The following is a 21,900-nucleotide window of genomic DNA, read 5'->3' on the forward strand; positions in this document are numbered from 1 at the left end:
AAGAACGATGGCAATCCCTTTCTCTTCGTGGCTGAAAGGTTGCACCACGATAATTGGTACGCTGTACTCTGATTTCGGAATCTTGGTATTTTGGAGCTTTGAATCTAGGAACCTTGGTATTTTTGACGTTTAAAGCATCCGATAGTCTCCTAGGTACCATTTTCAAAATAATCAAAATTCTGATTTTGAAAGCTCGGTACTTTGAAGCTTTGGATCTTGGAACCTTGGAACCTTGAAATTTTTGAACTTGAAAGCATTAGGCACCCTCCTAGGTACCATTTTCGAAATAACCAAAGTTCTCCACGACCACAAATTAAATCGTAAAGATTCTAAGCTTTACAGCCGACATTATCGTAAATTCAACCAGCAGTTAATGTTTCGCAAAACTGCACCGGAAGGTTTACAGGAAATTATAACCACGCCAAAGGAATTAACTACTTCGACTTGTCGTAAATTATCATCGTGGGTAAAAAAGGGTAGAAATTTAGAGTTTCGACCTTGCTGGCCTCGTGCCATTGTCTCGTTTTGGCTTCTATCAACGAAGTTATCGGACCATGCGACACTCGTTTCTGTTCCATAGAAAGTATTTCGTTCGATGCTGCGGCAAAGTTGGTTAGAGAAGAATATATAAAATAAAATTTATAAAATCTGCAACTACATACAGATCTAACGGGGTCATTACAAGACCATTTTGTAACGAAGTCCATGGACCATCAACAAACTGACACACGTCAGTTAATGACAGTCGGTGTGACTTTTTGAGCACAACCATTAATCTTACGTTTTTATGAGCTCAATAATAGTTACCTAGAATTAGAATCTGTTTTCTCGCGTTTAATGAAGACGGACTAGATTTCCTCTGACGACTTATAACAGACTGTAACCATTTTTTAAAACTGTTTTACCATTCTATTTAACTTCGAAACCTTTGGAACTGTGAAAGTTTAGAAATTCAATAAGCGTAAAATTCTGAGAGAATCCTAAATTAATCTCGTTTCAGAAGTACAGAGCTACGTTTCCTAGTATTACTATCTATACAAATCCTTGGTCCTTATTGAGGATATCCACAGTAGTACTGATCATAGATGGAACTAAAGCAGCTTGATCCTTCTCTACGCTCCATGGAAACGGAGGAATCAACAGATTCACGTGGGAAGCAATCACTCATCATGCAATACACGTTTCTATCGTATGTGAAGCACTAAACTAACCATGTTGCAGTAATGAAAACGTAATAAAGGATGCTATATAATCCTGGGAATTTAGCACAGATTAAAGACGAGTTAACGAGTCATTTGCATGACTAACAATTTATGGGGTAATCACATATTTATCGAGAGATCTTTGCCTTGAATCGTGACATCCTTAAAATGCCAATGTAATAATGTATGTACTTTGATGAAAAATACAGTAGTAAATACTTAAAGAAACCGAGACGATTAATCATAAGTATTAAAGGAAGTTGTTAAACGTTTAGATAATTGTCCAAATGCGATACGCAACATTAAATCAACTAAGTAGTCGCGATAACGGTGAGGTAATGGAAAAAAAAAAGAAATGAGATGGAATTCCTAGGTGGGTCACGCAATATGTAAATTTGCCAGACACCATATATTATTCTCGACGTATTGTGTCCGAGCATGACTTAGAAACACGTAGACTCATAAATTCCGATGAATTATGCGAATTCGCATTACTCATTTACTCGAATAAGCGAGCTTTCAGATACGAACAGTATTTACCAACGTATCACGCATAGTATCGCGTGAAACACGGTAGTTATATTAAAGTGAGAAATGTAGAAAACCATTTGAAACGAAGCAAGAAATATGTTGAAATGTTACATGGGAGATGAATTGGCAATTAAATTTCAGCGGCCTTTCCTAAACAGCAACGCCTACACTCTACGGACACCTTAAGGTACCACTACGCAATTTTATTATGAAAGCTCTAGACCTTTGAAAATTTGGGTCATCGACGTCACAGATACTTTAGAGCTGTGAAACTTTAAAGTTTTTCGACATTCCCAGCGTTAGATCTTTGAAAGTTTGAAATTCTGGAACTTCGGAGCCTTGGAACCCCGGAAAAAATTTAAAAACCATGGAAACGAGATGATATAAAAAAAAATTTATCGTTGCATGTAAAATCATCTCTCGGCCGATCGTGCCAGCCAGCTGGTACCCGTAGGTTAGAAACGAGAGTTAGAAAGATGAAACGGCGACGTGTCGGCGTGGCTGAAATGGGATTACCTCGCGTATATGGGCGAGCACGTTCGTGAAAAGCTCGTTTTAACGCGCTCCATCGAACCGGAAGCATTGCGAAGGCTGACTGAAAAGTGAAACACAGAGGAAATGGGTATAGTCGCATCCCCCGCACGCGGTTAACCCTTTCCTTCTATACGTTCATTTTAGTCGGTAACAAAGCGAGAGAATTTTGTGATTGAAAGCGATCTCGTTTGGTTAGCTACGATTCCGGATGATTGAAACTCGAAACCTTAGAGCTCGATAACTTTGGTACTATGCGAGGGTTGGAACTTTGAAACTTTGAAATCTCGTAGCTCTGGAATATCAGGGCTTTAGAATATTGGAACTTTGGAATGTTGCCATTTTGGAATTTCTCAACTCTCTTTCTACTCGCTCATTTCGGTAATTGTAACCACATCAATTAGCTAGGTACGATTAACTGTTGATCTATCGCGTAACGCGATTTACTATCTCCGTCGAGGCTGCGTAGCATGGCCGTAGTAAGAAGGGAAATCCTTGAAGCAAAAATGGAAATACTCTGCTGGTTGTGTACACGCGCTCGGTTAGGTAACGAAAGCGCTGGTAAATCCGGGTCAAACGAAGAAACGCGTTTGATTGTGCGGTGAGAAAAATAGAGTAGCTGATAGGGACATCCTTTCGGAGACAGGTCTCCATTTATTTTCTCCCATAAAAACGAACGGTAGTTCAATCAAGCAATTCTGGTCTGAATTCTTCATTTATTTGTTCACTGGAAAATCGAAACCGTACTCTATGTTCTACAAATTACTATTTTACCTTTTGAGAAAGATACGAATTCAAATGGTGATTCAGAAATTCGAATATTATCATTCTCTAGACCGATCTTATCGTCCGGAGTCGCGTCGGAGGTGGCAGAATTTGACAAATATGCGGCACGAATGCGGGCCATCTCGTGCTACGTGTAACCGGGGACGATATTAATCATCACAGCCCGATAATTCACACTACGTGCCGTAGACAAAATGCATCGCGTCCCGTGCAGGAAACAGAGAATAGAATAGAAATTCCAGCCGCGCGATGCATCGCGTTTGCAAACGATAATTCAAACTAACTGGCGCTGATTCTCTTTCGCGCGTATGGAAGGTGCTTTTACCGAGTCCAAGGTGAAAACGTTATCAATTCACGAAAAAAAAAGAAGGCTGGACGTCCTTGACGGATAACAAAGGGAATGAAAAAACATACGAATGCTTAGGTAGACGAAGAGTTCTGTGGCTGACGTCGGGAAGGAGCAATTATTTAGACGAGCTCCGTGCCGCCTTCGCGACTATCGATCGTCTTCGAAACAAGGTTAAAAATATCTATTTGCATGTCGAGATGCATTATGGTACATTAGAGGCGTGCTTCTTGATTCCGGACACCGTCGAGACCTTTTTTTTTTTTTTTCGACCACCAACCGATCCAACGAAGGTCGGGGTCAGTCGAAGCGAAATTTATCGCTTGGGAAACGAACCTCTTTGAGGTCCGCGATCAACGATCCAACGATTAGGCGCGCCCGACACGCGAGGACTTAATGTGTTATCGCACTGACAGCTCGAGACTATGGGGGTGGTCGCAAACTTGTGGGTTTCTGGGCTCCTCGGGTCCGAGTTCGGTCGACCGAGTGTTTACAGACTTGCGGTTTTGTCTGACTTTACGACTTACAAATGATAGATCGTAGGATGTTACGTGTTGAAAAATGTACTCACTTTGGTATATCGCCGATCTTTGGTGGACGACACTTCCGCGGAGGGACATCTCCCCATATATTGTACGCTGAAAAATAATTAAAAAAAAAAAAAACACTTTGTTAATTTAATTATCATGATTCAAGTATCGTCTAACATTCGATCGTTTCCATAAAACCATATAAATATCATCGTTCTATTAAATGAAAAACCACCGATAATTAAACCTTCCGCCACGTGCCATCCAGATCCAATTTATTGCAAGTAATTGGATCGTAAATGAAATCAAGCCAATGATTAAAAACGGATACGGAGATCGCGTCTAATGAACTGAGCGCTCTTTGAGACTCGACCATATCGATTAGCAAACTCGTTAGAAGTTCCCGAAGACGGAAGAGATGGACAGGGGAAAGTGAATGACTTTTGCCAATTCGAAACTCGGAAGTCGAAGATTCAACCCTGAACCTTTGCTTTCCGAGGAACTTCGTTGCCACGTTATTGAACACGCTGAGTGATAATTGATTGAAAAGGGGTCGGTGATCAAAGCTAGACAACCCCTTCATCCCCTTAGATCGACACCGTGTAAAGTCCGTTTAATCCTTCAACGACAAACACAAGTGAATCGTAAATTTTTTTTCAATCGAGATTTCTGATCTCTGCTTCCAATCTGATTTCCAGAAAATTGAACGGATTAATTCAGTTTTTTTCTCCATGATATTTACCATCGTCCTTCGACTCGAACGAATTCACCTTACGGCGATATTCATTAACTAACCCAATTACAAAAACTTCTCACCGACTGGTCGGCGTCGATCGTGTCTCGAAGGTTACCTGTTAACCCCTTTCGCCCCTTTTCCACCCACCTACTCTCGGTGTTAGAAATTTCGTTAGCGCCTTGATGTAGCCACCAGACGATAATTATACGATAATTAATCCCTCGGAGGATCGGTGATGCTATAGCTTTCGCGTTTTCCGTCACGCCACTCCGTGAAAATCTCTACGCTTGTAAAAGCAACGATCAACGATATATAAAGGGTGTCCACGAAATAACGACACAGGAAATTTTTTAATTAATTTCGAAAACCGCTTCCCTTTTTCTGTTTAACGAAGCGTACAAAGCAACAAAGGCTAAGAAATCTTTTAAATACACAATGGTAACAGAGAAACGAGATCGTGACAGTATGTATGGGTCAGTTGCAATTACTCCGCAGACGACTCCTAGGCACAAGTCAATTGTTAAATCGCCAAGGGACCACGAATCGTTTGAAACCGGACCCGTGTCCGCATTATCTCGGTCATATCCTCTTTTCCGTCTATAACCAGCGTTGGTTAACTTCAACCGGACCGTTGGAATCGTTTCAGTGACAGACACACACACAGAGATATCGATCCGAATGACGATGGAAAAATAATTGCCGAGATTGCGATCGCTCTACTTCATATCGAGTGCTTCTGTTCGCGAAACAACGGACATCCTTTGAGAAACAGATACCTGACTGTTTACCTGCTCGTTTAGCGATTAAAGGCTAAATAAATAATGATGAGAGGAATTTTAATTTCTTCGCTTGCAATTAAATTTCTTTCTACTGATCCTGAGATTACTATATTGCTATATTGTGTTAGCAACACTGGGTTCTTGAATTATTCAATTTTCACATTTGCTACGTAGAACAACTTTCAACGGTATGAATTCTTGTAAATCAAACAGGAGGATGTACGACTGTACGTGTGTATTACCTTGACACACTTCCGGAATTAAAGGGATGCGTATGCGCGAGCATATACACAGAGTTGCTAATCATCCCGCTACCCGATGCGATATATTATAGAAAATATTCCAGGAAAATGAGCTACATCGAAATTTCGAACTTTCCATACGAGGTTGGGCGAAATTTCAAACTCTCCTAAAAACTGAATCGTTAAGTAACCCGCAAACTTTGAAACCTCGTCAATTTCCGCCTCAAAGCTTTCTGTAAGTACTTTAAAGAGTGAAATATCAGTTTTTTTTTTTAAATATTTAAGATAAAATACTTTTTCGTCGAAGGATTGAGATACAGGAAACACGTGTTCGATAGAAATAAGAAGCAGACAAGTAGCGCATTAAAGTGAACGTCAGCCAGGGTTAATCGATTAAGAGGTCGACATTTCAAGCGACTAGCTTTCGTGTATCGACCATGAAGAGTGTTTGACAAGCTCGATCCTATCGCGAACAAGTGGATATTCAAATATTCGAACACGTCATCGATCGTTCTTAACGCGTTCACGAGGATCTAAGGAGGGAATAATGTTGACGCAAGGCCATTAATATTAACCGTATCCTTGCGTCTTTTATAAATCATTCGTGACGAAAGTACGTCCTCTCGGTTGTTCGTAAAACTTTAACAAACCTTGAATAAAAGATAGATCAACTCGAGGTAACCATCTCGGAGTCTTGAAATGTTAAAATGTACAACAGTAATTTTCGTTCGTTTTAAAGAAAAATATTACCATATTATTGCGTTTCTCTATTGTTTCTCGTTCGTTAAAATTCAAGATACCCCATAACATCCCTTTCACCCTGTAATCGATAGGAACACGAGTGTATCAAATCGTCAACGTTGTTTACACATCATAGGTGTACCGAGGCTCGTCTGCGATCGACAAGCAACTTCATTAATCAGTGTAAACTCGATTAAGAATCACGAAACACCTCCTCTCCCTTTCGATCTGTCGACCTTCTGACCTATTTGCTTCCACCTTGCCAGAGTTGTAGGTACCTTAAGAGGATAAGAACACAGGGATCAGGGGTGGCTAATTGATATCTACAAATTTTCCCTTCGCATGGATTTACCTTCGAACATCGATACCGTACCAATTCTGGTCTCGTTGTCGGTTGTTTGTCGAATAACAATCAGAGAAATGGTACAACAGAACTTTGAGGGGATTGCTGTTTGTTTGACTTACCGGAATATCAATTAAAATTTGAGAGTGGGAAGTATTTAATTAAAGAGAGAATATTGTTGTTGCATCGTGCTGTTGTTGCAGCATTTCGGTTAATTACAATGTTGTAATTATAACTGCAGGGTATTTTTTTTTAGCAATGCGTTGTTCCAAAGGAAACTGTTGGGACGCGTTTAAAGTAGGCAATTTAAATTCTGCGGAAGGCTAAGTTACCGAAAGGAACCGTTTTAATTACGGTCTTCTGAAATAAAAAAAGAGTCGCCTCGGAAGAGAATCGTAGCGAACGAAGACAACTTAATTGTTTTCTCTTTATTGATTCGAAGAACGTAGCCAGGTTTTCTCGTCGACACTTCGCAAACAGTACAGTTTCCCTCATTAGATTTCGTTCGTTGTCCGGATATTCAAATAAACTCTAACGAAGCGAATTGCAGTGTTTACGAAACGTTGGAAACTACATCGGAATACGTGACGACCGTACGAATATTCGTAAGACAAGAAAACTTGAACCCTCCAAGATCTGGGTCACGATTCGCTCACCGTCGCTCAACGGTTACCGCTTTACACGCGTTTTAATTCAACTTGCCAAACTTTCGTTTCGTTAATTATCGTTTTCGAGCAGAGATCTAAACGATTCTTTAAACACAAATTACTTCGTTCGCGTTTAAAGACGGTCGATCGGCTCGATTCCCTAAAGGCTTTAGATTAATTAATATCATTTAATTGACTTGCCGACGAGTAATATGCGCGACCGATTGGATTGCGGATAATCAATAACGTCGTTTCATTGCGTACGAGTACACGGTGCATATTCACGAACCTCTGCACAGCGGATCCAACCGGTTGCAGTTGATTATTTTCTGGTAATTTCCCAATCATGATACCGTTTGAAAGCCGTGGGTGGAATAGAAACAACGTCCTTTCCAATCGTGTATGTTTCGATTTACTTGCTAAATACGAACCGTACACGGTCTTTGGGAATAAATCTATTAATCGTTTCACGACTAAAGGTAAATTACGGATCGTCAGATTTCTACGGCTACGTGGGTTAAAGGATTTAATGGATTATCGAGGTGATAATTAGCGAATTTGCGGAAAATAGAAAATAGTTTCACTAACCTTCCATAGTCATATTATCGCCCAGCTTCATTTCGATGCTTCTAATGGTCCCACGTTATCCCAGCGTCTTTCTTCGATGGAAATGAAAGCGTTTCAACGTGTCAACGTCACTCGCCTCAGAATTGCCTTTAAATCACGGCTATCCAATTAGCTGATGCCGATTTCCGATCTCTACGCCGTTCGTTTTTTCACCCAACGAGCTTTCTTCACCCTCGTTAGACGATCCGTCGCTGTAGCAGCGATCGAACGCTCGTACCGAACCATAATTAACGTCGTTCCTGGTTGACCAATCGAATTATCAAGCGATCGAACGTTCCACTTGGCCATTGACAGTCGAACGAAACGATAAATCGTCATTTCCCTCGATCGAGGCTACCTTTGAATCGCGAAAGGTCATCGTGACGAGACATTTTCGAAATTTCGATTCCTTCCTTTTATTCGAACTGATTTATTCGTCGAACGGAGAGTCCTTCGTGAAGACGGCGATCGCGAACCTGTTGGCAAAACAATTAATTGTCTTGAAGATGTGTTGTCAATTGGAATTTAACAAATACAATGTTTTGAAGTATATAATATTATTAACATTTTCGAATATTTCACTGGATGTGAAAGTTTCGTTGTTATAATGGAATTTTATCTTTTTTTCTTGCGAATGCAGGGTCGAGAAATATATTTCACGTTCTCGTAACAATACTTTGCTGTAAAAGCACTTCTGTCCACGCGATATTTCATAATTTGGTCAGGTGGTTGTAAAAAGCATTCTAATCTTAAGGTACGACGAGATTGTTTAGAAAAAAAAGGAAATCATAAAATGAAACGTGTTTTAACGAGAACGGCAGAGCCATTTATTGCGATACTTGGAGCGATTCGCGAGTGTTTCTGTAAACAGAAAATCGCTCGTTTGCATAAAATTCAAAAAGAATTCGAGAGCCAGCATCGTAAAAGTAAATCATGATAAGGAAAGATATTCTCGGTGGTGTACGGGTGATAACGTTGAACGTTATCGTTCAAAGGAAACTCGAGAGCTTTAATATTATATCTCCTGACGTTGGGAACCGTTTTAATTTCTCATAAATAAACGTTAGACACGAATTAAAAAAGAAAAACTGTAACGTAGAAAATTCTCGTGAAGAGGCATTGCTCAAAAACAATTCTAAATACTCCAAATTCGTAAGCTTGCGTGTCATAATCGAACGGAATTAAAACCAAATTCGTCGAGTTGTCGCTTCTCGTTGCTACAAAACTGGGTTAGGTCACGTTAATTGAACCGATATATATTTTTAATTGACCCCGATGCTTCGTCGTTTTCTTTTTCATCTCGACTATGACGTAGAAATTTCTGAAAACCTGTTTACACGAGAATCTCACTCGACAATTACGAGCAATCAAACTTTCAACGAGGCAACTATCGATAAAAATAGAATAAAGTATAAAAGACCGCGAAGAGATTGAAAAGTTACCCCGATACCTGAAAATTTCCACACGCCATGCGAATGAAAGTTTCGCGAATATAGAGTAACAACGAAAGCATAGACGAATGTATGCACGACGATTTCTGGAAATGTTCTTTTCCGTCGGTGTTTCGTGGAAAACTTTTCCGAGCTTTTCGCTCGCAGTTTCCTTCAGGGTTAAGCCGCGAGGTAAAGGCAAAAGACAAGTTCACCGCAAGCCCAAGGGGTTGCTTTTCGTCCGCGGCTTCCTTTTCCAGCGAGTTTATACGTGCGCGATAAGCGCGTATCGTTGCACGCCCTTTCGTATTCCGGGAACGTTTCCGACTTCCTCGTAAATTTCGACCGTGAGAAGCTTAGTAAGTACGTCGAACAGAATGCTGTACCTACTTCAACTACATCGGATCACTGGGAAAGGGGTGTGTATCGTGATCTAAAGAAGACCGACGAGAACGATATTGGTTTCTTTAAAACATTCATCGACTCAGCGGGGATGGACAATACTTTTCAATTTTCTCTAAAATTCTACCTCGCTAGTTAAAGTAGAAAATGAACGATTTCGTATGCCTTATGTAGACCTACCTACCCCTTATTAAAAATGAAAGATTTCAAAAAGTTTCTGAAAATAAGGAAGAAACTCGTAAAAAAAAACGACGTATAACAGGGATTGTAGACATCCTTGAACCTCGGCCTCATTGCTATTCCTCGTGTTTGACAGTATTGTACGCAAAAAAATAAAGGATACGAGGGTTCGAATGTATTGAAGAAAGATAAATTCAGCCGGCTCGACGGGAAGATGAATAAAGACAGAGGGATGATGAAGCGGGAGGAAAACGGAGCACGGAAACAAAAGACGATGCGATAAAGGAAAGGAAAGAAGAGAAATTGCAGGATATAAAAGGGGAAAATGAATGTAGGTGTTACATCTGAGGACAGCCTTTTGTTTTCCTGGCACCGATTGGTTCGTCGCTCACCCCCTAGGACGATTTACCAAAATCCTAGCCAAGTCGAAATGAAGTTGCCTGATTTTCAATTTAGAAAAACGCCTCCAGATATTAAATTCAAAAGGGTGATTTTTCTGGCGAGGGTTGGAAAATGAAATTCGCAGAAATTATAGGAGAGAGATTGTCAGGGATAAAAGCAGCGCTAAATGAAGGAATTAAGTCTAAGAGGAGAGTACTTAGAGCCCCTTTCTAATCTTACGTATAGAAAACATACAAAATATTTGGAAAATATGTACAAGAATAAGAAACATTTTCCGTCTGTTTTGACATGAAACTCGTACAGAGGGGCAAGTGAAAAATACGAATAGAAGTATGATGGAGAATAAACAAACGTAGTACCCACTTCGCCGGCTGAGAAAGAGAGACGGCACTGTTTATTTGAATTTCTTTCGTCGAATGCATAAAGTCGACGAGCTGCCGTAGCCACTTGAGAGATTTTCATGAATTTTAATGCTGTTTAGCTGTGCAAATCGGACTGGTTACGAGCATGCATGTCGTGTACTACAAATGAAAGTAGATTGCCTGACGAGTTGTCTTCTGGCTTGTTAAAAACGTTCTTCTTTTACGCGACACTATTCCATCGTCTGTTTATCTCAAAAAATAATGTTCGTATTTGCGTTAGCCGGAGTATAGTAGTTTCTTTAAATCATCTTTTAATATAACGAACCGTCTGTACTCCTTCATGAAAATACGAGATAATAAATGTAACGACTAACATCGCTTTCTTTACTCTCTGCTTCTCTTTCTTCTTATTTTCTCACTTGAAACTCTAAATTGTAAGGCGAAAATTTTGTAATTTAAAAATCCTAAATTGCAACGTGAAAATTTTGCAATTACATATTTTCATATAGTTGAAAAATAAATATCTCCAGAGTCTGAAATTACATTTTAATCCAAGGATTAAATTGAAAATAAAATCGTTAATAATTTTCACTCGATATTTCAACCAAGTATAACTCTGAAATATTTCAATTCTCATCTAAAAAATCATTCTTTCGGTACATTTTTCAACCAGCAAAGAATCGAGGCAGCAGCTCGATATTATACAAAGAACGCGTATCATTCGACGGAATAATAGAGCAAACGGAAACGCAAGAAGAGAATTGTTGATGTATATCATGCTCTATAGGGGGGATCCGATCGAATACCGTTCAATTATCAATGAATTACGTCACTGGGTCGTTTATTTGTCGTGGCAAATGTCAAAAACAAGAAGGCACAAGTCGGCCTGGTGACGCAAGTACACGCGAGTACCAAAAAGGTCACTGTCCACCACCCATCGCGAAACAAAAGGGAGAATCAAAGGATAGAGACCCTGAAGAACCCTCGTTCGCCGCTTCCGCCTCGAGGCTAGTAGTTTCATCCATGCAAGGTCAGCCGCGATTCAATAAGTGCCAGATACAAGAGCTCAAAGGTCAAGTATTTTAGGCAGCTCCTTTTATAATTGAATGGACACTAAACTGCATGGTAAAGAGGGGGTGAGTTACGAACCAGGGGATGAGAATTTTTTTTTTTTTAAGAGGCAGAATTCTGTTGGATAAAATTAAACTGGAATACAGTGGTAAATTCGTGGTATTAATTAGACCTCAACCGTTCAAATTCACTGATTTAATTTCCAAGGAAATGGGTACCTGAATCCTCCGATTATTTCAGAGTTCATCCAGTTTGGGAGAAACAGTCGTGAAAGCATTTCAAGTATCGATCGATCAAACCTATCTCGAAATATAACTCGTTTTATTACGAACCGATACATCATGTAAGAGGGAGGCAAAGGGAAAAGGAACGAAGGAAGATTCACCGAATGGATGAGTTTTCCCTTTGAAGGGCCAGCAATCTCTAAAGACGGCAACGATTGCAAACAATCCTTCGGTTACACAAACGGAAAGGGAGACAAGATAAATCCTCCCCCCCTCCCGATATTATTTCTCCATTATATTGAATTGCCAATTAAAGCTACAATCTGTAGATTTGTATTATAATAAAGGCTATAATATGTTATATAGACGCAGTTTTACAAGCTTTATCAAGCATTTTAATATAAGCACAAATTCAATATCTTTTTCTTTTTGCAGCTATTCAAAGTTTACGAAGGAAAAATCGTTTATCGCTCAAGGCGAAACTCCTTTCAGCCACGTTATCGCGTTCAAGAACCGGAAGTCCTCGGGATTAAAGACGGTCACGTGAGGCAACAGCGCGATCCTGACTAACATTTCAAATCCTGGCTATAGATCGATTTTAGAATAATTTGAGTTTGATTATTACACATCAATCGAGTACCTTGGCAGTTTTTATTAACTTTAATAGATATCTTTGAGGATTATTAGGTGAATAAAATATCATCCGGTTCCTGTTATCGAAATTCCTGCCAATAATAGTTTTCTCGATAAATCTCACGTTTCTCTGATCACGTTACCGGTCGCAATATCGACTTGCATACAACAGGATAGGTGGAAAAGAATAGGCGAAGAAAGAGAGGGAAAGATAAAATTGTTTGCCGAGTAAATTTGAATGGGCCAAAATTTAATTTCGATGGTAGTCGAACGAATAAATGTTCAAAGCTCTTCTACAATGGGAACCGTTCGTATCGATTCGTCGAACCAACTCGTAAAACAAACTTTTTCCAATTTGCATTATCCCTGTGGCGAATGTTGAATAGTTTCGCGTTATTTTGCATAATCATAACTATAAAATCTACGATACTACGATTTATTCTGTACATGTATTAATAATAACGATCTATCGTGGAATGGGAAGAAAATTTTGCTGCAGTGAAAGAGAAGAATACAATTGAACAACTTCCAAAAATAATGCTACGATCCTTGCCAAATATTTCAGGAAGCTGGAACCGTATTCCGGAAGTTGTTCGATTGTCATAGTTAACAATGAAATTTCCGTTCGATTGTCAATTCAATTTGAAGGAAAAACGAACTGATTATAATATATAGCTATTATAAATCAACGAAACGATAGCATTAATTGAACAAATAAACAATAGATGAATAATCATAAAAAATTAAGGGCTACATTTCAGTAGTATATCAGTACATATCAGTAGTATAAAATAAAATTGTCTATAGGAGTTGAAGTCAGCGATAAGTGCCAAGCGAAGGCAGTCTCAACCTAACCTAACTGAAATCTCAAAAACCCGCGCATTTCACTTGGACGCCATATTGCTTTTCAAACTACCTATATCGTTTCCCTCGCCGAGTGGTTAGAATAAAATATCTATTCTATCTAAGTTCTATACCGTTTATTGTACGCATATAATATAATTATGTACGCTTATAAACATTAATAAAGAGAACACTGATTAAGAATGAAATCCTGCTTTACTTACTCGACAGGAAGAAAGCAATCAACAATCAACTCCTTCCGGGCTGACCTCCCTGTACTTTCTTTCTCTTTCATCCCTCTTGGACGAATAAACGCGATATCCCTTCTTCCCGAGACGAAAGGGAAAGGGATTGTTCCAGTAGCACGGTCGATTAACCGAGTTTCAATTCGAAGGGAACACACGCAGTAGAGTATAGAACGAATAAAAGAAAACGAAACACAACACGCGAGGACAAAAGTTCGACAAATTCGTTACATGCGAAATATTCTGTTCGACAGACTGTTACTCGAATGATGTTTCTGTTTGTATACCGATCGCGTCTCGCTTTCGTACACGTTGTTTATCACGCGTCCGAACCGAGAGCAACAATACACATCTTCCTCGGTCGACTGACGAGCCTCGACTGCCGCCCCTCGCGCTTCAGCTGTATCCCCACTACCACTCTTTCCCCCACCACTTTTCCCGGTATATGTATTATATGTACGAATTTGTCAACCCTTTCGCATCCCCGAAGATGGAACGAAGGGGTTGATAATACGGACTTCTTTTTTTGTATAATAAAAATAAAGACAAACGGTGTTTTGTTATTTATGATGAAACACTTTAATCGCAATAATTTGCATACCTTTCATATTTTCTTGTTACGGTAAGCCGTAAATTTTGATGTACGTTTTAACAAATTATAACCCTTCTAATTTATTAGCTTTTTTTAACCATTATGGTCAATAATCACCAACGCCTCGTAATGGGAAATGCAAACTTTGAATAGCATTAACATTTGAATATAATAGTTTGATAATCACAAGATTCATGGAATCTATGGATTAAGCAAAACCTACTTATAGGATTACATTACAAGGGCTCCTCTAATATATCCTGTAATATTAATTTTCTAAGCTGCAACTAATCATTGCTGTATTACATAGAAATGGACCAGAGGATAAGGGTTTTATACACAAGATAATAATATAAAGTACAAAAAGGAAATTGTCCACCCTCTAAAGGATTGACTAACCACGTGTTCCACTTTACGTAATCGTACATGTGCATCCTCGAAAGAACAAGAACCGTGGAACTTTCTTACCGTTCAATTTGTGCAATAATTACACCGTTAATTACACTCCATCACAGAGGAGAATCGACGAGACTGGCACTCGAGGGAACTTCATCCCACCGAGACATCGGCTAATTGTCTAATCTCCCTGTTAATTCCTCGCGATAACGACAGGCGTGGCTAATCCGGCAACCTTCTTCCTGGTTTAAGTAGCGAAACAGATGCCGTGAGTCAAGCAACTTCCGCTGTATTATGAGCGAAGCATGCTAAACTCGCGGGACCATCCTGGAATTCTGACACAAACTTAAGATTTCTAGACCTAAGGTGCTTAGGTCTTGAAAATGGACGAGCTAGAAGCCGGTGTCCCATCTTTTCCCGATGTGGTTTATCGATTGACGCCTACGTTATTAAAGCCCCGACACGGCTGTTTGCCGTGTTTTTAAGCGAGCTTTCACGCTAACGGTGCAGCGAACATGCAGCTAAGCTGTCTGTTCAAAACAATTCCGTTCGCACCTTCTTTTTCACTTTTTATCTGATCGTACACGCTACAAACGAATCGTTTTGACACAAGATTTCTATGTTGAATTTGAACCCTTTTACTAGAGATATATTTTTACCGAATTTTTTAATATGTTTGCATTCGTACGAGTCTGTAATTATCAAACTAGTTCGTTTCTAAAAAGAGCGGAATAGCTTTAAAGTCAATGAATTCTTCATCAATGAAAGATGAAACCATACGAGTAAATGAATCCCTGGATTGGTTTAAACTTCGTTTCTTTTGCCCTCGTGAATCACCACCGACCAATACACCCACGGGATATATTTGTTCTGTAATTAAATGTCATTTCAACGTGTCCACCATCAAAACGGGTTTTACGTGGAAATTGAAAGCTCATAATTTGTCGACAAAGGGAGCTGTACTTAAACATTTTGTTTTCGAATTTCGAGGCTTCCCGGAACTGGAAATGTTTGACAAATAAATGTCGATCTGATTTTCAGGGTTCGTTAACGAAACAGCGACAGAATTGTTAATTTTTCAGACTGCCATTGGTTATTGAAAGGATAAAAGTTGATATGATCGAAAAACGCTATACAGTGTGAGAAAGAATTTCTTTTCAGCTCGAAAGCTGCTTATTTATTGAAAGCTTTCTCCTGCGTCTTCACCTAAACCTAAAAGACACGAACAACCCAGAATATTTCCACTTTTTCCCTCACACGTTCCAGGAGAATTATCCGCTTACTTTATTTGCACTCGAAATCTACTTTCTTCTTTTCACCCCGTTTCAACCTTTCAGTTTATTCACTATCTTCGAATCGTCTTTAGTTAATAGAAAAACTTCAATTAACTTCTCTTTATTGAAGCCCTTATTAAACAATCAAATTTAATTCATTTAATTTCATACCCTTTAGAATAAACCTAACGCTATCTGACCACCGTACATCTATCTCAGAGATATCTACCTCTATCTCAACGAACCCACTTCCGGAAGTGGCTCTACTTCCTCCTGTACGCCACAGGATAATCAGTGAGCAGGCTTCCTGTCGAAAGGATCGCCTCAGAAGCTGCTGGAATTCCTCCCTTACTCTCTACCCAACCATTATTACCATCAAAAAATCCCGCAGGTTCTAATCTGTTAGCGTAAAATCCTGGTTCGTTTATACCCTCGACATGTAGCAAATTATTCCCTCCGGTTAATTGTTTGGCTTTGATATCCTGACGAGTCTTCAAGCCAAGATTATTCAGTGTTTCTTTCAATTGAAGCACCCCGTTTTGCAAGAGAGATTGAGGGTTGATTTGAGACAACGGTGCCAGAAGCCAGGTGAGGAAGCCTGGTTTCACGGTGGTTGATCCTTCAGACTGTAAATTCCAAGGAAACGTTATTTAAATACTGAAACCGTGTTAAATATAAAATAGAAGAAACGTAAAAGACGATGCTACCAGTTTAATGTTATTGGATTAGAGAAGGCAGAACGTGTGATTAAAGTATAAATAAGTTCCCCTTTATGGTTCGTGCTGTGTAAAACATAAACTAGAATATATAGTTGTCGCGTAAACGAACCACCTTCCAGTTTTATTATATTTTATTACCACGAATAAAAGCTTGCTCCTGGATTTTATTACGCGTTTCCGAGTTGTTTCGTTGAAACTTTCCACCGTCTCGACTTTCTTTCAATAATTGTTACACGTGTTACTTACGTTTTGAACAGTTACGTTTTCCAGAGTTAACGTAGTATCCCCAACCGAGTTTCTTAATTCTATCGAACCATGATCGATCCTGTTGATCGAATCGCCAATCGATCGATCCATGGGTTTCGTATACACTCCAAAAATCTGTATATTTATTATTAAACAATTGAAATTATTAACGTTAATAATAAACGAGAGAAATTATTACCATCAAGATCAACAGGAAAACTGCATCGAATTGCATGGTTTCCAAAAATTGTACCACTGTTCTAAGAATAAGAACACGTCGATGGATTTCCACGAAAAGCAATATTCGAAATGCAACTACATGAAGCATTGCCCTAACAGCGAGGCTTCAATATATAGCATTTCCTACACATATGATTCCCTTTATCGAATGGTGGTACCCTCATGCCTCTCAGATAAGAACGCAATTACCAAATGCTGAAAGATCTTTTCTATAGGGGTTACTAACCTTATTGGTATTACGAAATTTTAATACATATCCAGTCAGAAGAGTTCAGGAAGTTAAAGATTGAAATAAAGATATTTAGGGTGCTGCTGGTAAGGTTCTTATCGAAGGCCTTCGACTTTGGAAGAAGCCAGGGTGAATCTAAAAAGAAAGTTAATTCCCTCCTTAGGAGGATTTTAGGGAGATCCTAAAAACCTAATCTCTTCTTCCCTACGATTCCTCGTTAACAGACTCTACACTGCACTCGAGTGTACAGAATTGACCGACACACGTGTTGAGAACCGGTTGCCGATCTTTCCGATTCCATTCTATGGACACCCATAACCGAATCGCCTTGAAGGTCCACCTCCGCTCGTTCTTTTTCCATACTAAAGAAATCCTCAGCAACGGCCTTGTGCAAGGTCGCGGTCTACCGAGAACGAAAGTCCGGATCACCGGCTACCGAATTCACTTTCGATCGTGTCCATGGGAACGATGCTTTTAAACGAGACCGGTGGAAAAAGATAAACGAGGTAAATGGTTCTCGAGTTTGTGGACCGTGGCGAGGAATTATCGTAAAGCTACCGAGTCGCGGAATGAGTCGCACGCATAGCGGAAAAAGGATCGGCCGGTTCACGGACACGCGATGCATACCGATCGCAACTTAATTTAAGTGTCACGATGGCCGGCTAACGACTCGTTCTTCCTCGTCCAAAGCGATCGTCGACACACTCCTGCGAACCTACGTACGTTCGCGTGTGCGACCAGGTATGATTGTAGGTGTGCGACCAGCCGAGGACGAGTTGAAACCGTTACCAGCCTTTTCGAGACCAGTCTCGTGGCGTCTCTCGACCGCGAACCTTGATCCGAGGAAGGAAAACAGAGGAATCCGAGGACCCTGTGCTTTTTCTCAAACGACCTCCCGTTGCTACTTGCGATTCCACGACGAACTGGCGCAGTCTGATCGCGCTTTAAAGACCGACCGGTCGATAATGGGACCAAGTTGCCGCCTCCTTTGAAATTCATCATTTTCGTGATCGTCCAACTACCGATTTTTCAACGGCCGAGCAAATTTCGGAGGGAAAACATGAAGGCAGTTTGCGGTTTCATCCTGATTCTATTGTTTCGACAGGTAAAAGATTGCAGTGATGTGAATTTCATATAATCGTAGCAAAGATTCTTGTCATCTCTATAAATAAAATGAAGAAATATGATTATGTTGAACGGTTATTCGAACGTTTTTGCGATCCCTTTTTTCTGTCTTATAACGTCATAGCTCGTCTTAATAAGAAAGAAACGGTTTCTCGGAAAGAAGAACATCGTTAGAATAATTAATGCTCAGTTATAGCTAAGTTTCCTTGAATCCCAACTTGAAGCAATTATACAAAATTTTGTCGTTTCAGGCAATCAGCGGAATCATTAGAAATCCACCAGCATTTTCGAAGCCCGTGTACTCAGACTCGTATCTTCCTGCAGCCATGCAGGTGAGTATCATTAATTAGATAAAAAACTATTCAAGTATGCTTCGTACATGAATAAAGGATAATTTTGGCCTCAGGTGATATTTCATGCCGTCGAGCAACTGAAACTTCTGCAATCGGAAGAGACTTCGGAAGTCTCTATTGTAACGAGCAGCTCGAAACCACCCATCGATGATCCGATACAAAATGATCAATCAACCACTGAAAAATTTCAAACTACATCCACGAGTACGTCGACGATCCCACAGGAGGGAATAAACAGCGACGAAGAAGAATCAAACGTGAATGAAACGTCTAAAGGGATGGAAAATTCGACGAAGACGATCGAAGTTAAAGAAGAATATATTAAGGCTACGTCGAGCCAACCCATCGAGGATTCCAGTCATCAAGAATTGCCTGAGATTAACCAAGAAACGCCAGAAGCGAACTACGCGACCCCAGAGACGAATTACGAAGCTTCGGAACAGGTGCATAACGTCCAAGAGTCGAATCAAGAAGTTCCTGAAGAAAATCACGAATCGACTGTCTCCTCCGAGGCTGCAGAAACTTCGTTGATCAAAGGAACGAGTCTGGTAGCGACTGCGAATTCTTCTGGTTCCTCTTTGGAAGAGGATAGTAATAAAGAAGATAAAAAGAAACCGACCATCGAGAGTGTGGTACAAGGTGTCTACGAAATTTTGAAACCAACCACGTCAAAATTTCTAGACGAAGACGGTGATGTTTCTGGGGAATTGAAGATGTTAGGAATCAGTGTGGAGAAACTGGAGGGCATAGAAGATGAAGAGGATGAGAACAGGTGAAATATTATTTCATATTCCACTTTGAACAAATCACAATTTGAATTTTTACAGATTCACGCGTCTGGGTGAAAAGGTGAGCCAAGTTCCAAGGCCAAGCTTAAGCAGCTACTTGCGACGCTCCAATGTGAGACCAAGCGCGACTCTTCAGCAACTGGCGAACCTTTACGACTCCCTCAGCAAAGACGCGAGGAAGCAAGGATTCGGCAAATACACAGGATACTCCGACGAGGTTCTGAATACCCTCGAAACATCGGCAGAGGGTGGAATCGGGTCGCAGTTAAAAAAAATTCTTGATAAAGTGTTAGAAAGAAACGAGTTGACGAGGGACGACTCTAAGACCAGGACTCATCAAGCTGTTCGGGATCTTAATAATCCTTCGAGCACCCTCAATAAGGAACTGAGACCTCTATTGCCTTTACGATACTCGCCCTAACGTCTGATTTACAATTAATCTTCAGAGTATATTTCAATTTGTCTTCTTTCCGAGTACATCGAAAAATAATAATTAAGAAGATAATTATTTATATTGTTTCTTTCCCTTTTTTTATTCTTACCGAAGATCTCACCGTTCGTTAGCGATATTAAAATCAATACTATAAATGTGATGTAACCGAGATTACTATTCATGTACAATTAATACTGAATAAAGATTTCAAATATGATTAGTTGACTCATTAAACCGCAATGCTGATTAATGAATAATAATGATACTGACTCATGCTCGATTTTTTGGCAATGAAAAAGGAATGATTCATGCATTTCTTTAGAAAAATTCTATAATATTGTCTGAAATTTATTACAAAATACTCTCGTATAACGTTGCAAACAAAACTTACCTAACAACATCCCAATATTTCGCAACGTTTTAGTTAACGAAGGCTCCCTTGAAACACCATGTTTCACTTGCAAAATACCAAACAGTTCCACGGTCAAAATTCCGCTGTTGTCCATCCGTAATCCGCGAAATTGATTTTGTTTTTTCAATCCGCCTTGACCCAAGGGACGATATTGTTTATTGGTCGGGCAATATGAGCTGGCAGAGTCCACGGAACAGTGTTACGTGCTTCGGGTAAGAATATCGTTGGGCAACATCGTGTCAATGGTTTGTCCACAGGGCAACGACGTAGACAAGAGACAATAGAAACAAGTGTTTCATTCAATTAGGTGTATCGAAACTCTACGCCATTGTATTGCGCGATGGTATAAATGGGTTTTGAAATCAATGGGTCCTCCAGTCGTTGCTTCGCTTCGTCCGAAAGGAATCATTGAAAGAGAACAGGTGATCGTGCCATCCTAAGGGTACCATGAAAATTATTCTTCTGGCATTTTGCTTTCTTTGCGTGAGTTATTGCTTTCTGATATTCCTCGGTGTTAGGTGATCCGAAGTGGAGCTTTCATTTTACAAAATTTCATTTCTACCGGGAGTTTAACGTCAAACTGTAACATTACCGCGTGATATTAATGTTAATAAAAATACAAAGAAATTGTTACATTGTTTTCAGCTCTCCACGATGAGAGTGCGATCGAAGCCACAGATAACTAGACTCTATCCGATCCAAGAAATGATCGAACGCGAGCAAACCAATACCGAGACGAAGCCTCTGGACAAATTATTTGGAAAATTGCGAGCCACGTACAACTTCGTGTTTCGAAAGCCAGAGAACACGAGTAACGTGGAGAAAATTTTGGCCAAGGATGCGCCTGACCCCGACGTACAAACGTTGAAATCGATTTGGCTGAATCGAATGGAACAGTACCGGAGGATTAACCAGGACGCGGAGAAATCACGTGAACCAGAAAGGACATATTTGTCCGACGACGATTGGGTGAACGATATTCAACCGTTGGATCGTTTGGAACCATTGGAGTTTGACGAGGAAGATATGGAAGATAAAAATCGGGACGTGGAGTTTGTTACTCCGAGGAATGGCTTTCAACTTCCGGTCACCCTGAGCCGCCATCTCGTCGACTGGCTTGGCTCGCTTTTGGGAATTACTTATGGTGTTTACTCGAAATTGGCTAGAGCCATTTATACTAACAATACCGTGACAAATAATTAGGAACTCATTTTATATACGTATCAAAGTTTGGACAAAGAACATTATTATCTGCTGTAACCTATGGTCTTTCAATAAAAT

The 21,900-nt window shown here is 39.9% G+C and overlaps 3 protein-coding genes across 4 annotated transcripts in view; 2 read left to right on the forward strand and 1 right to left on the reverse strand.

The window, feature by feature from the left end:
* Positions 1-14,202, reverse strand: part of LOC117604773 (uncharacterized) — a 29,539-nt gene extending 15,337 nt beyond the window's left edge. The window contains exons 1-3 of one of the 2 annotated variants that reach the window (XM_034325223.2): positions 13,792-14,202; positions 8,003-8,496; positions 3,968-4,034 (exon numbers count right to left, since the gene is read on the reverse strand). In XM_034325223.2, the coding sequence (XP_034181114.2) occupies positions 3,968-4,034; positions 8,003-8,033 (98 nt within the window). In that variant the 5' untranslated portion in view covers positions 8,034-8,496; positions 13,792-14,202. The remainder of the gene's footprint in view (positions 1-3,967; positions 4,035-8,002; positions 8,497-13,791) is intronic. The other variant, XM_034325224.2, reaches the window with a different exon arrangement.
* A 3,986-nt stretch (positions 14,203-18,188) lies between these two features.
* ImpE3 (Ecdysone-inducible gene E3) lies at positions 18,189-20,424 on the forward strand. Its single transcript, XM_034325240.2, has 4 exons — positions 18,189-18,613; positions 18,885-18,965; positions 19,040-19,758; positions 19,814-20,424. The coding sequence occupies exons 1-4, from the start codon at positions 18,569-18,571 to the stop codon at positions 20,193-20,195; spliced, it is 1,227 nt and encodes a 408-aa protein (XP_034181131.1). The 5' UTR covers positions 18,189-18,568; the 3' UTR covers positions 20,196-20,424.
* A 332-nt stretch (positions 20,425-20,756) lies between these two features.
* Positions 20,757-21,881, forward strand: LOC117604781 (uncharacterized). Its single transcript, XM_034325243.2, has 2 exons — positions 20,757-21,102; positions 21,265-21,881. Exons 1-2 carry the CDS (start codon positions 21,067-21,069, stop codon positions 21,820-21,822), a joined length of 594 nt encoding a protein of 197 aa, XP_034181134.1. The 5' UTR covers positions 20,757-21,066; the 3' UTR covers positions 21,823-21,881.
* Positions 21,882-21,900: the final 19 nt, after the last annotated feature.

The sequence above is a fragment of the Osmia lignaria genome, chromosome 5 (genome assembly GCF_051020975.1).
Source record: "Osmia lignaria lignaria isolate PbOS001 chromosome 5, iyOsmLign1, whole genome shotgun sequence".
Lineage (NCBI taxonomy): Eukaryota > Metazoa > Arthropoda > Insecta > Hymenoptera > Megachilidae > Osmia > Osmia lignaria.

Coding starts and splice junctions, on each gene's coding strand:
- ImpE3 (XM_034325240.2), top strand. CDS start 18,569: ATGAAGGCAGTTTGCGGTTTCATCCTGATTCTATTGTTTCGACAG. Junction 18,614..18,884: donor TGATTCTATTGTTTCGACAG/GTAAAAGATTGC, acceptor TTGTCGTTTCAG/GCAATCAGCGGAATCATTAG. Junction 19,759..19,813: donor GATGAAGAGGATGAGAACAG/GTGAAATATTAT, acceptor GAATTTTTACAG/ATTCACGCGTCTGGGTGAAA.
- LOC117604781 (XM_034325243.2), top strand. CDS start 21,067: ATGAAAATTATTCTTCTGGCATTTTGCTTTCTTTGC. Junction 21,103..21,264: donor TGGCATTTTGCTTTCTTTGC/GTGAGTTATTGC, acceptor CATTGTTTTCAG/CTCTCCACGATGAGAGTGCG.